This window comes from Pyrgilauda ruficollis, unplaced genomic scaffold (genome assembly GCF_017590135.1).
Source record: "Pyrgilauda ruficollis isolate IOZ18807 unplaced genomic scaffold, ASM1759013v1 scaffold79, whole genome shotgun sequence".
NCBI classification, from domain to species: domain Eukaryota; kingdom Metazoa; phylum Chordata; class Aves; order Passeriformes; family Passeridae; genus Pyrgilauda; species Pyrgilauda ruficollis.
In genome coordinates, this window is record NW_024529821.1 from 6068613 (window position 1) to 6083605 (window position 14993).

General features: G+C 42.0%; 1 protein-coding gene across 4 annotated transcripts in view; it reads right to left on the reverse strand.

Annotated features, from left to right (window-relative positions):
- Positions 1–14993, reverse strand: part of STAG1 (stromal antigen 1) — a 158098-nt gene that overhangs the window by 39214 nt on the left and 103891 nt on the right. For all 4 annotated transcript variants that reach the window (XM_041487049.1, XM_041487050.1, XM_041487048.1 and 1 more), the window contains 4 exons: positions 12367–12490; positions 6622–6720; positions 1993–2072; positions 145–252 (listed from right to left, as the gene is read on the reverse strand). In XM_041487049.1, coding sequence (XP_041342983.1) covers positions 145–252; positions 1993–2072; positions 6622–6720; positions 12367–12490 — 411 coding nt within the window. The remainder of the gene's footprint in view (positions 1–144; positions 253–1992; positions 2073–6621; positions 6721–12366; positions 12491–14993) is intronic.

Sequence of the window (14993 nt, forward strand, 5' to 3'; positions counted from 1 at the left end):
AAGAGAATATAGTCTCTGGTTTAAATGAAATACCTGATTTGCTAAACTGGGATATTTCACTCCACTGCTTCTTTGCTTTTTGATGTTACCTTTCTAGGAAGCATTCACAAACTTGGTCTTATTCCAGGGCAACCGATGACTTACTTTTTGTGGAGGAATTCCCCAGCTGCTACTGCCACAGGCCGGTGTGCTGAGTACACCAGGTGATAAACATTCTCGCAGTCTTCATTGGACAGAGCCTCCTCGCTCCCACTGAAAGAGTCACAATAACACCTCAGCTACAGCAGAGGTTTCACCTCCATCCCCTCACCTCCCACAGCTCACTTGGGACAGCTACAAGGTTGGTTCACTTCCCACAAAATGCTACATAGTTGAACAATGACTTCAGGGACCTTTGGTTCAACTTGAAAATACAGAGGTATTTAAAGGGCCTGTAAGACCGGAAGTTTCTCTGATTTCCTTTCCCCCGTTTTATCAATGTAGACATAAAATAGTATTAAAAGATCAGAATGACTGCATACAAACCCTCCCCTGCTTATTCCTTAGACCATCACACAAACTTCCATTCACATACTGCAAGATGCCAAACACTCATTAAACATCATAAACTAAAAACCTGGAATCACAGAATCCTTTAGGTTGGGCAAGACCTCCATGCTCATTGAGTCCAACCATTAACCTGGGCCCTCTGTGTTCACCACTAATCCATGTCCCCACTTCTGAATTCTTCCCTGGGCAGCCTGTCCCAGAATGTTAGCAAAAATGATATAAAAATACCAGCACTGTCACAACCTGGATATTACCTCCATCCTTGTTTAGTTGGCATCCATCAGAAACATTTATGTACCAGGACTCTAAATCATTTGGCTTCATACTAGACATTATTTTAATTGGCCATTCCCCATCGGGACTGTTCCAGACACCTTTCTGGAATTCCTACCTGCCAGAATATTGCCCTGTGCTCTTCAAGCTGACCCAGCCTCTTCTGGTGCTAAATGCATTTAGTATTTCCTGTGCTTTCAATGGGCAACCAAAAGGAAAGCAGGAAAAAAAAAAGTGCACTGGGTAATTTTTGACCTTACAACTTATTGTGTTCCCAAAAATTGCTAATAGTACAGGGAAGACGTGCTCTGCATGACATTTCAGATCATATTTGTTATATTTACTTTAAAAATATAACAGTAGATGTAAGATTTCATATCTTGCTAACATTATAATTCTAATCTCTTTAAAACAGAGTGATCCATAAATAAAAAGCTGAATTCTAGACTTTGTTACTAAGGAAAGACTAGTGCAATCTGTTGTCCAAATTCTGCATGTCCAAAAACATTCTTCAAAGTGGAGCCACTGGATATAAAATATGAAGCAAAAATTCTCTGCATCTGCTTGTAAACCAGACATTCTTTCATACAGCTTTTAATAAACATATTATAAAAGCCTGGCAGTGCCCCTCCAGGTGCACACTCATGAGGCTGCTGGGAACAGGCTGGTTCCACATCAGCATGTGGGAGGATGTCTGAGGTGATGCTTACCTCAGGTGACCCATTGCATCCCCACATGGAAAAGCCTGGAAGCAGGTGTCCTTCCATGTGACTCTTTTCAGCTGTGTCAGGAAATCAATGAACTCTCCCTACACTGGATCTGTGTTACTGCTGGAGTTACTCTAGCAAGTGTAACCCACAGCCATTCATTTTGGGAGGACAGTTGTTCTGCCCTTGGCAAAAGGTAGAAATGCCCTTTGGCATTGTTCCACACAATGGATGCACTAATGACTCCAAAACATCCACACATTCTTACACTTTGTCTCCCATATTTCCATGAAATGAAATACCTAACTTTAGCTTCATGTCCATATTATATGTTCAGTTCACCTTCCTACTAAGTGTAAAGTAGCACATTCACTTCAATACACAAGCAAAGCACTCAAGTCCCTCAAATGGTAGTGGTTTAGGGAACTTTCCAAGGGAGTGCAGGGGTTGGAGCAGCACTCACTGGAGGATTAGCGTGACCAATCGAATGGCTTCCACAGCGACATCGTACTCCTTGTCCAGGGTCATGGACACAATGCGGTCCTGCAAGGCAACTGAGGTCAGTCACAGGCACAAACACAGCAAGGCCAGCAGATGGAAAATTCTACAGGTTACAAAAGAAATACTTCAGGGGAGAAAGACGTTTCAACCGCATGCTGACAATGAGAGCCCCTCAATATTACCCAACCTTTTAATGTACCACTTCGCTGTGAGCTGTAACAAAAGGACAACTGCTTCAACAGTCCTTATCCTTGTGTGTTTGCCAGAAAGGGAGGGAAGAGACTTGGGAGCTACAGCACTGTTCTGGGTTGGATCAATTTAACAGATCTTTCCTGAAAAGTCACATACTTGGGTTGGACAGAATGAAGCAGAAAACCTGCCCCACTTCATTCCCCTGAAACCAAATAATTTCAGAGGAAGGAATGCTGCATACATGGAAACGTGAAGAAAATCACACCTGAGATCACGCATCTGCAGGTTGCCTGTAAAGTTGTGACCTTTTCCCTGTCTATATCTCAAGGTTTGAAGCAGATCTCAAGAATTACACTACAGAGCTTCTCCAGGAAAGTGGGGAATTCCATGGTTTGATTTTGCATTTTCTCATACTCTTTCTAATGGAGACAAGTACATAATTCTCCTGTCAAATCTAATGATTTTCTAACTTCTAAGGACCCTGTAGCTATGAGAAGTCTTTTAAGGGTTTCTTTCTCCTTAGGTTCCATTTGCTTACTGGCAAAAATAGCTGTGATTGGTGTATGTTGTCCTTCCTATCTGGGGAGAATTTCCATCCAGCCATAAAAATGCGTATGTCTCAATGCTCTTTGCTTGACTGAGCAAGTTACTGTAGAGAAATCAGGCCATCTGAAAATAAAACTTGATTTCGCTGGCTTAACCTGCTTCAGCAAGGAGTAGGTACTCTATGACATTTTAGGATATGAAAAAATAGAAATCAGGAACTGGAAAAGAAACAAGGGAAGTGTAAGGCAACACCAGTGAAAGCCAGAACAAACCAGAGCAAAATAAACATTTTCACCTTTCTTCTCTACCATTCCATGCATTTAAGGGCTGAAGGCAAACATCAAGAAACTGATGTTTATTTCAATACAGAAATTTCAGATCAGTACTTAAAAAATGTAGCATGGCTGTCTCAGTTGTTACTTCCCAACAAAACCAAGTCTGCAGAGACACTTCTTGTCACTGTGACTGAAGGAGCCTCTGTCAATCACTATTAAGCTCCTGGAGAATTTGATACATTTCATGTAGATCTAAACAGTTTAAAAGCCTGTGAGAAGTCCAAGAAGAGACCCAAAGAAACAACTTTCCACAGAGGACACACTGTTATAAACAAGACAAAAAAACTGCTGTCAACTTTTCCTAAGGTCCTGGCCAAGGAACAGCAATAACAGCACCATGAGAAAGAACAGCCAGAGATCCTGATCTTAAATGTCTTAGTAGAATTTCATGTATTCTCTCAGAGTTTATCTTACAGCCCAGGATAGCTCAGGGAGGGAATCCCCTCTCCTGTCCACAGAGCAGGAGGTACCCTCTGAATCTGGAGTCCTTTCGGACTTTGAAACCAAGCAACGTGAGAAGGTTTCCTTATCCTACAAGACTGGTCCCCAAAAATATCAGGCTTAAAATAAACAGCATGGATGCGTAATTTTCTGCCCTGGGGCCAGCACCTCTGTGTGGTGGCACCTGCCAGCCAGGCCCCAAGAGCTTCCCCAGCAAGACTCACACCCCCAGTGCCTCTGAAGGTGTAACTGCAGTGGCTGAGGAAGTTCCAACACCTATCTGCTCAATCTGCATTTAGAGAGATTCCCTGTGCCATTGTACAGCAGCAGAACAGGGCACAGACCTGGATTTTTGAGCTGAAATACTAATTCTGAGTGTCTCTGAAGTTTTCCATTCTATATTAGGCTGTGAACAAAGCAGACTGAAGAGCCAATCTCTCCTTGTGCTCCCAGGCTGTGGAGACAGCACAGGGTGAGGGATGAGGGATCTGGCACTGCCTGCAGAGGAGTTAATTCACAGTTTTTCCATATGGGGTCAGTTAATGTCTGTATCAGACAGGACTTCTTGACGGAAAACAGAAGTCTTCTCTTTGATGGGCAAATTTTTGTTTTGATGGACAAAGCTTATTTTCCAGCATATCATCTCCTCTTAGAAACACAAATGCTGGAAAGAACAGGCATTTTTTTGTGAAAAAGGGAAAGGATCACATCCTTGTCACAGCTCTCTGGAAGGAGATGAAATATTAACACCCAGCACAAGGCACTCTGGATCAAATTAATTTATTCTTTAAACAGCTAGAAGACCTCTAGAGAGATTTCTCTCAGTTTGAATGGATTGAACTGAACACCAGCTGAACTGTGCAGGTCGATTAAATTCTGATGAAAAAATATAAATAAGCAGCCATGGAACTGAAAATGGCAGTTAGGTCAATTATTTTTCAAAGAGGTGGTGGTAGAGTCTGTGGTAGCAAGACATTTAGCTAATGTATCAGAGATTCAAAAAGCATTAACTTGGAACTTTGCTCCATCCTGGTGCCAAAGGCCACATCCCTGACAGCACAGCTGTAAATCCAAGTGCAGGCATTTGGGCCATGCCAGCTTTTTGTTCTCTTGATGTGGCAGAAACTGAAAGTGATTAATCATTACGTTAAAGAAATCTGTTCTCTGGGCTCCCAGAGACTTGGAGCACACCTTTTCCTCTGTTTTATTTCATAATGATAGATATTTCTGTAGTAAAACCAGCTTTTATAGGACAGAAGAAAGATGAATTCCTAGCAAGGCTCCCTTCCTTCTGAACCTCTTTGACAGAAATGAAAACTCCTTGTACCATTCCAAGCCAAGCAGCAATGCACAGGCTAACCTAGCTTCCTTTAAGAGAATTGTCTGTGCTGTGAAAAGCAGGATGTATTTAGAGGTTTCATGTCCCTGTAGTTTTCTGGAGTACATTACAGAGTAACTATTGCCCAAACTGTCTCCAATTATGCTGAAAGTTTTGCAGGTGCATGGGACAGTTCAGCCTCTAAGCAGTCTTTTCCCTTACAAATTATGGGATCATGACAAAGAAGCATTCAGCACATTTTCTAGTAAAGAGAAGTAGATAAAAGCCCATGAGAGCTTTAGTGACAATCTTTTAAAAAATGGAATTACAGAAGCAGCAAATATAAATAAATCTAAATCAGCACAGAGGGAACAGGAAAATCAGCAGAGTTGGAGGGTCCATTTTTCTGGTTGTCCTGTGAGGATAAAGCAAAGCAGACTTATTGGAGGCATTAGAGAGTAACTGAGTCTGATCCTCTTTACCAGGTTCTCTCCTATAAGGGGAAATTTTGTCTTTACTGCAACAGTGCAAGAAACTGGCTTTATAAAATTAGAAGAATGCAGGCCCTTAAGTAGTGTCTTAAAATGATCAAGTCTTATCTCCTACTTTAGTCAACTATATGTAGTTCATTTCTGGTAGACATTTATTTTATCTGCCCTTTAAGACTGTTATCTTAAATGAAGAAGACTATTAATAAAGAGTCTGCTCTATTATATAATTATAATTTTGGAAAAAAAGCCTTCCTTAATATCTAGGCTTATTGCAGGCTAAGCATCTTTTTTCTGTATCTCAAGTGAATGTGGAAAAAAGCTGATTATCATGTTTTTATAAACTGTTTTCATACAGGGAGAATCTACAGGGAGAAGTTTAAGTCTTGTGCACAGTATTACATTACATATTTATAAATATGTAAATCTCCACTTTTCTAAACAGAATTTTTAATCAGCATTATAATAATGATTTAAGTTAAAATAAACCAGTCAGCTCTGTTTCTTTTCTAAACAAATTTTTTCATCATCATTCTAATAAAGATTTAAATGAAATAAATGAGTTTTTCCTTGGGGGTAGCTTTTCCCACAGTAGGGTATTCTGCAGAACACAAAAGCCACAGGGAGAGGCAGCAGCTGACATGGTGGCAGTGCCTGAATGCTCCCCTCAGCAGGCATCCAAACAAGAGCAGGGACAGTGTTTCCACACCCATCTCTCCAGATAGTTCACTTGTACAATAAAACAGTCAGACCACAAAGTGAATTAACAGCCACATTCTTATCCAGATATTACACAAAAAGTTTGTGCTAATAAAAACCCCATGAAATATTGCCCCAACACTTCTCTCCTGAAGGGCCAATGTGGTTCAAGGGGCTTGGAAGCACAATGTGAACTCCTGTTCTGCAGCAAGGCCAGTTCACTGGCTGCTACTTTCAGCTACATTTTAGATTGTGTTAGTATACATCCTTTAAAATCAATAAATCTAAAATTAACTAAGTACAGGCAGATTGAATAAGGACAATATATAAGCTATAAATAACACATACAGACAAATAATCATCCTGGCTAAGTCTGACAAATCTCCCAACATAAACGCTGTGAAATGGATTTGGCTTAATTTCAGCATTCAGTAACACAGTTTCAGTACTGCAGTTACAAGCCTTGTGACAATCTAATGAGTTCATTCTTAATAGACGTGACTCTAAGACCACAACAGGATGATGACACTTTTACTTTCTGTCCTCCTTCCAAAAACTGCATTTCCTCTTACCTTGAATCTATTAGTGAACAGCTCCAGTTTGGGAAACAACTCTCTGTTGGTATACAGACTCTGAAGAGCTTTCAAACACTTCAACCTCACTTCACCTTGCTAAATAAAAAACACTGAGATTAGCTGTCAGAATACTTTAACCAAATGCACATGAATATTAAAAAATATAATACTGTAATTTGTTTAATGTACACTTAAAATGTTATGCAAATGACCAAAGCCAATTTGCAATTTACTAAAAACCAAAATCCACATGCAGTCACCTACAATGTTAAATTTCTTCCTATTTGCATACAGAAAGAACTAATGTGCCATCACTTATATGTCTGTTAGTGCTTCCCTTTCAAGTGACTCCACAAAAAGATAAAGAATGCAACAAGTAAATCCAAAATAAGGATGTCGGATGTCCAGGTGCTTGGTGCAGGCAGTGTGGCTGTTTGTCTTCAGGAAGGAGCCCACAGGCCCACGGCTGACAGCTCGTGGGGACACAGGGCACACACGCTGCATTTGTTACCCCCACAGGTTTTACATTCCATCTCTCACAGAAGGACAGCACAGGCTGAAGGATGCAGAAGGTGTGAGAGATCCTCCAGTGGGGAGCAGGCTGCTGCCACAGGAACAACACATCTGAGCCACAGCCCGAGGAGCCCGTGGGAAGAAGGGTGGCTTGTGTCCCTGCGCCTGAGCTGTGCTGGTGGCAGCAGCTCATTCCCAACTGCTGGGGACTGCTTTGGTCTGGTGGGCTGCAGCAGGAAATGTGGGCATCACAGGACAGGGCCTGTGGATCAAGGCTTGTGTCCTGCAGGAACACTGCTGATGAAGAGAGGGACTGAATCCCCTGTGCTGCAGGTGGGCAACTCAACTGTACCATATTGGCAAACTATAAATTCTTGCTGTAAAATATTTGTGGATAGCCAAAAGGTTATAAACACAAATCTACTCAAATATACTCTGTAGAGTTCACTGCCTTAAGTTGCTTAAAGGCCTTAAGTTGCTCAAGAACTAAAATAAACTATTGAACTTCATCAATAAAAATCCATACCCAGAGGGCTTAATTTCTGAAACTGTCTATTCCAGAATCCAGTCTGTACTTAAAAAGTGATCACATTAAAAACTGAAAGAACATTCACAGACTGACATAAAAGCAGAAGATATAAATCCAAATTTTAAAGTTTCTTTCCTCCTTCACACCTATTTCAAAATTTGAAATAGAACACAAAAGCAGCACAGAAGCTGGGTTTTCCGAAGAACTTCCATGAAAAACAACTGTTCCTGAGAAATCATCTCTCTATATCCATGAGGAGTCTCTGAGCAATCGTGCTCTCTTCTAGGGATCTTTCTGACTACCACTCCAGAGAAAGTCAATGAGGTGTAAGGTACGTTTAAAGGGATATGACATAGGCTCTTTCAAGGTACAGAAAAGAACTTGCTTGAAGAAAAATTACATGAATGTGATCAGCTGCTAAAAAAGCCCAGAGAAATGCTGCTTGACATTCTTTTTTTAATAGCACCTATGTGGCAGTACCAGAAATGATGCCCTCCTCTGCTGTGTGGTGCTCAGAATGCCCAGGATGTCTGGAGTCATCACCACTCACAGGACATAGGCCTCTGATGGCCTCAGCTCGCTGAGCCCCAGAGGATCAGGACCAGGTCAGTTCTGGCCTGCATGAGCACTGTAAGGCACAGTAAGGCAGCAGCTCTATTTACAGCTGCACTGGAGCCTGTCCTACCTGTGAGCCCACTGCCAAATGGAAAACTCACCCACAATGGGACCCCAGACCTGGGCAAAGCAGGCTCAGACTGTTTAGGCCCATAGAGCCCAAAGCCCTTGGAGACTTCCCCAGACTCCATGGATCCATGGTCCCAGAGCTCAGTCCAGGCCCTGTACTGGGCTCTCTGAAAAGCTCAAGCCAGCAAATGGAGCCAGGCAGGCAGGAACCACACCCTGAGCACAGGCTCCTTGTATGGCTCCTTGCATGCCCTGCCAGACAACTGCAGCCAGGCCCTAACCAAAGTGTCCTGGACCAGATCTGAGGAGAAGGGACTGCAGGAGCAGGTGAGGAAGAGAGAGAGAAAGGTTATGTTACATCTGGTCCCTCTGGCTAGCAGCAGGACCAGGAGACACAGAGGCAAACCCTGGAAATGACTGCCCCTCTGGCAGAAGAATGATGAAGGAGGACTTTATCTGAGTCTGTCTTTTAAACTGTTAGTCAAGGATGGAATTCACCTCTTTGGAGAGGGAAGAGCTCCTGCACATCAGCTTGCTAATCCTGGTAAGGAGGTTTTAAAACAAAGTCAGTGGAGATGAGTGGCAGGAACGCCCTGGGAAGCCTAAAGGGCAGTGAGCTGGACAGGAAGCAAAGAAGGCCAGGGTGAAGGTGTGTGTGGATGCACTCCAGTCCAGAGTGGAGGAGCAGCAATGTGCCACGGACCCTCAACACCACACACGAGATGGTTCTTCATAACTGTGAGAATCATCCAGCTCACAGGAGCTTTGAACATCCCTAACACCTTCTAGCAAGGAAGTAATTGGGTGTGAATGCTTGTTAGGGTGATTCTTAAGAAACATGCCAGCATAAAAGCTGCAAACAGGGATGGACAGGAAGGCCAGCAAGAGACTTAGTAAACTAAGAGAGAACTTATTTACCTAATTCATTCATTAATTAATTAGGAGGTCAAGCACAAGAGGAACATCTGTTTCAGAGGACCCTGGGTTCATCCTCTCCACAGAAATAGACAATAAATACAGTAAGAGGAATGCAAAGAAAGAAAAAAAGCACGTTCTTATGTGTTAGGAACTGGTTTTAAGAACCATGACTGTCCAGGTATCTAGAGACAATTACGGTTTCAAAACAGTTCCACACATCAATGAAGTAGGTGACAAGACAGAACAGTCTAATTTAACACTTCTATTTTCAAGAGGGTTTTTTAATGCAATTATATCATAGTTTATACACTTTTATTTATGCTCCAAGATACATGGGAATAAAAAAGATGCTTAAAAGCAGAGAAAGGCAAAACTTGAAAGCACCATTCAAATGAGAATCTATAAAAACCAAAAATCCCTACAGACATTTGTTTGAAATCTGGGAGACATGATTAACATACAAAATATAAGGATTTTCCATGAAACTTTTGTATTCTACCTCTGAAAGACTACGTTGGAGCTACTACAAAGAAGTGTAAGAACTGTTCTTCCCTGTGGTTTAATTTGTATGTCTTCTGAAGTAGAATATGAAACTGCTCAGGAATCTCCTGCACTGCTCTCTCCTTTCTGCAGCAGCAAACTTCCAGAGAAGTTAATAATCTTGGGGTGACTGCTGCTCATGTGAAGTGAAAATAGCTTATGGCTATTGCCTCAGCCTTCATTTTTTAAATACCAATTATAGCAAAAATTATCTCCTGATCAAAGCAAAGCAAAATCAAGAAACTTGGGTACCAGCTGGCAGTTTTTCAGGCGGTGCCAATGAAAACCATGCTGTTAAGGGATCTTGTACTTCTGGAGGCTTTGCATTTTCAGTTGGCTCTTACTCCATCTTTTTCCAATATATTCTTCCTATTGCATCTCCACCCTCCTTTCTGTGCTTTCCAAAATGTCTCTCCTCCCTTTTCATTACTTGACACCTGCCCCAGACTCTTCCCCATTCTACCTACAGTCTGTCTCACTCTGTAGATGACACATCCACAACATCAATAAAACCCCACCACCTATCAGGTGGACTGGGACATTAAACACATTAGTGATTTAAAGACTTAGAACCCCAGGGTACTTCTGTGGCCTGCAACAAAAAAATTTTATGAAGCAGAGGAAGAGCAGTCTGATAGAATTCTGCTGTGCCTGGTCCAAATGGTCTAGTTTTTTATCCTAACACTGTAATTCAAAATTTCTCTGCTATGAAAGAACATGTTGATTTTTAAAAAAGCTGGGGTATAAATATGTGTTAAGGCTGCAGGCAGATGACTAGACCCTGGCCTGAGGTTAAACTAACAGAAGAGGGTGTGAGAAAATACTGCACATGATATGAGAAATTGCTGGATGTGACAGATGAGAGTGTGAGATTCCACAGATGGGTAAAGGGAGTGATGTGAGAAATGGATGGACTTCAAAGACACTAGGAGGGGGCTGAGAGCTGTGAAGTGCAGCCCCACTGCATTCCGGAGGTGCTACCTTGTGGAAATGTTCTACAAGGTTTAGAATGTGCTCCCAAAAATCCACTGCAATTATTCAAGGAATAATTTATTTAAATTACGAGTCCTAGTAAAACAAAGCCCTCCACACACCTTAAATCCCAATCCTCCAACCTCAGCTAACCTGCCCACTGGTTTGCTAACTTGAACAATGATGTCTTCTCCTGGAGCATGGCAACTAGTGAGGCACAGCAATGTCACCAACAAGGGACACAGAGCAGCAGTTCTGTCCCTCCAGGCACTGCCATGGCTGTGTTTCCATGTCCAGTATTCACTGAGACACAGTGCAGTGGCTCTGGGGCAGACAAGTGGCCATGGCTCATGGGAGCAGTAAGCAGGATCTTCCCCCTGACCGAGTTTTGCCCAGTGAGATCTAATGTTAATAGTTTGGGGAAAATTTGTAAAGGGAAAGCTTGAGAACTACAGGTTTGGAAAGAAATCCCATGTCTAGAGGATACTCTTAACAAGTCAACTGCTCATCCAAATGAAGGCAAGAGGCAGATTCCTGGCAGCTGTAGTTAAAAGAACCAGCAGCAGCAGCTGACTTCTATAATTAGTGAAAGCCAACATCTGCATGACTCATGTTGTTCAGAATTCAGCACAAGAGTGACCACGTCAGATCCTAAATATTAAGATGATGTTTGAAATTACTGAAAAAAGTAATATTTTTCAAGAATCAGCTGTTAACTATCAGTTATGCAAGTAATCCAAATGAACTTGCAGACTGACAATTTTTTTCCACCAATGCTCCTAGAAAAGGAGAATAGTCTGAATCAGGATGCTGGAATTTGATGAGCATTTCAACAGTACTGTAAGTTGTATTCCTTGGATAGTGTTAGCAAGGGAGCTTAGAGTAAAACAAGTGATTCCAGTGGTTTTGTGTGAGTGGGAGCACAGCCAGTGCTGGTGTACAAAAGTCCCCAGGCAGAAGTGCAAAGCCCTCTGTCAGCACCCACAATGGGCTCCTCTTGCTGCAAGAATTAGGTGGATACCATCAGTACTAAGAACTGTGCTGAGTAAGAAAAGCACCTCTTTTCCTTCTATCTGGTGTTTCAACATTTTTCTGAAGAAAAAGCTAAAGAGAACCTTGAAAAGGAAGGAAGGGACAGTGAACTGATGAGCACTTCACTCGTGGAACATGGTTGTGGAACCAGCGGTGTCTATTCAGGACCCAGAGATCTCTTTTTTTCCTCTAACCTTTGGGCAATGTAAATGGAAGACACATGGAAATCCCTCTTCCGTTCTGCTTCAGACACAGAGGCTCTCAAGGATGCTCTGAAGAGACTTCTCTTTCTCTTGTAATCAACAGAAAAGCCCCACGGAAGGATTTCTGTCAAGATACTTCATCAGAGACTGACCACATGAAAAGCACACAGACCAGCAGACTGGGAGTACTGTCTCCTAATTGAAGCCAATACCTGGAAGTGACCTGATTGAAAGATACCAGGTGAGGAAACAGAAAACCTCTTTGTAAGCCAAGGATAACGCTGTGCTGGGCAGCACAGCAGCAGCTGCCTCCAGTGTACTCTGCTGTGTGTGGGAATACACAATACTCACCCTGTCATGTAGTGTCCAACCAACATATTTTAAATAACTATCATTCAGGAAGGCATCACTGTACATTTTCATCCAGACACCAATTTCTTCAATACAGACAGCTCTAATTTCAGCAATAGCATCACTAATACAGAAAAAGAAAAGAAAAGGATTAGCCACATTACAGACAAATATCCTTCTTATTCCCATTGCCATAGCTATAATATTTTGCTTTTATTGGTCATGAACCTCACTAAGTGAGGCCTGCCACTGTTCTTACTGCCATCTCACTGATGTTCCTGTACATCCTTGAACTCACTGATCTAATAATTTCAGTGTTTATAGATGCTCCTACATTTCCTCTACGTAAAGAAATTCTCACCCTAGTTTGCTTCTTAGTCTATTACTCCATCTTTAACCTCTCTTTTTTCAAAGAGAATTATGAACCCAAGCTACAAACCTCCTCTGGGCAATCATTTCTGAAACAGCATCACTGACATCTGCTTTGCAGCCCAGCTGTCTCCAGCTTGAGGTGCAGAACCATTGCAAGGTGGAAGAAGCTATTTGGTTTAGCCAAAGGCACCTGCCAGAGGAGCACAATGGAATTTGCTACACAGAGATCTCATTTCATATTCCCCATGAACACCCCTACAACAAAACCCATGAGAGATTTGCACTTCAGCATTGGTTTCTTCCCATTTTCTTGCTTTTATCCTACATTCTGACTGTGGCAAGTCAGCAAAGACATATCTCAGGCAGACTTATCAACTGCTTAGTGAGGAGGGGTGGCAGGAAACTGGAGAGGTCACCTAAGGAGACCAGGATGGAAATGCTTTCCATCTGATTGGCACTTTCCTGCCTGCCTGACATGGAGCATGGCATCTTTACTAATAATGAAATGACGAGAAAAGGGATGGGGGCCATCTGTCCCTTCAGTAATTCCATCTCTGGGACATCTGTTACCATGAGAAATCACTTGTGCCACTCCAGCTGGCACTGCCTCACAGTTCCAAATTTCAGCTGTAATACAAGAAGAACACAAAGAGTAACTGCACAGAAGAAGGGAATGTCTGGTGCTTTGCAAACACTGGAACTTGCTTGTAATTGAGACCCTTGTTTTGTATTTTTATGAAAAAAAAAAATCTTTTTGGAAAAGTAATAAACATCAATTTAATTCTAAACCAGACCAACAGAGCCCCAGAATGAAATTTAATTTATGGGAAGGAAATAAAAATTCCAAGCTTCAAGCAAGAGAATATTTGCAAAAATGAAAAATTGCACTGTTCTGAAAGTAATCAATTTTACAAAATACAAATAAAATGCACTCACTTTTCCGCTCAAGGCACTGCACAGGTTCATAGCCCTAACCTAGAGCAGCAAGCCCCTGGTGACTCCATACTGGAAGTATGTACTTCCCTCCTGCAGGCTGTCCCAGCTAATCCAGTGCCTTTGTCCTGCCCCTGACTTTGCAGACCCTGAGCTGGAACCCCAGGTCCCACAGGGACCATGAACCAAGCCCAGCATCACACGTGGCCAGGGGAACTTCTCCTGGCAGGTCTCAGTGTTTGAATTGAACTTGCAGGGAGGAAACTGTACTGCTGTAACAGCAGGAAAGTATAAACAGCATGTAATGCATTTAATGCAATAACATGAGGGGGACACCTGTGTGAAATGCCACCAAACCACTGCCATTGTCTCTCTCTGCTTTTGAGAAACATTAATTTTAACAACTTCCCAACAGCATCAGTAAACCTGGTCTGTCCAGCCTCCTGAAGCCTCTGTTACCTCAGAACCAAGGTAAGGGGCAATCCACAATGGAGACAAGGTGCATTAGGAGCAGGGCAGGGCATCAAACAAGTTCCTCCTACCAGGGATTTCTCAAACAGGTTTAAGTAGTGTAAGGACCAACGTGCTAAATATCACACTCAAGGGTTAAAAACTGTGTTCCTTATGGGAAAGGCAGCCATAATGAAGACAAGTTTTAGTTTAAACTATGACTATAGTCACACACTCACAAACATGTGTGTGTGTGTGTGTGTTTAATTAGATTAGCAATTCTCTTACATGGAGTTACTTGTAAACTATTTTAAAAGCAAAATATAGGTGGACGAATGCAAGACTTACAGAAAAACTGAAAGATTAGTAAACATAAATCAAGAAAAAACTGGGAGCCTCATCTGCAGCAACACAAAGTAGTGAGGAAGACATTCTTACTAGGGGATGACAGCCTGAGTCCTCACATCCAAGTAAGTTATTTCACCACCTTATAAATTTACTAACTGTAGAGGATTTGGAAGGATTTAATGGCAATCCCAAAAAGAACCTAAATGTCAACAACTATTTAATCATGCAGCACTGCCAGCCAAAAAGCAGGAAAAATCATGTTTTCTCTAAGAGTGCATTCAAGCTTCCCTAGGCAAAGTGAAAAACTGCTTCTTGATTCAAAAGTCTTCTCAGGGATCCCTCAGCACTACAGACACTCACTCCAAGCTGCTACTTAAAACCAAAAAAAAAAAAAAAAGAAGAAAGCTATTCAGCTTAATAGGAGATATAATACAATAACAATTTAACATCTCCAGTATAATTGAAAATGAGACAGAATCAAGGATGTGAGACCAGCAAACAGACTCAAGCTGCCAGAGAAGCAG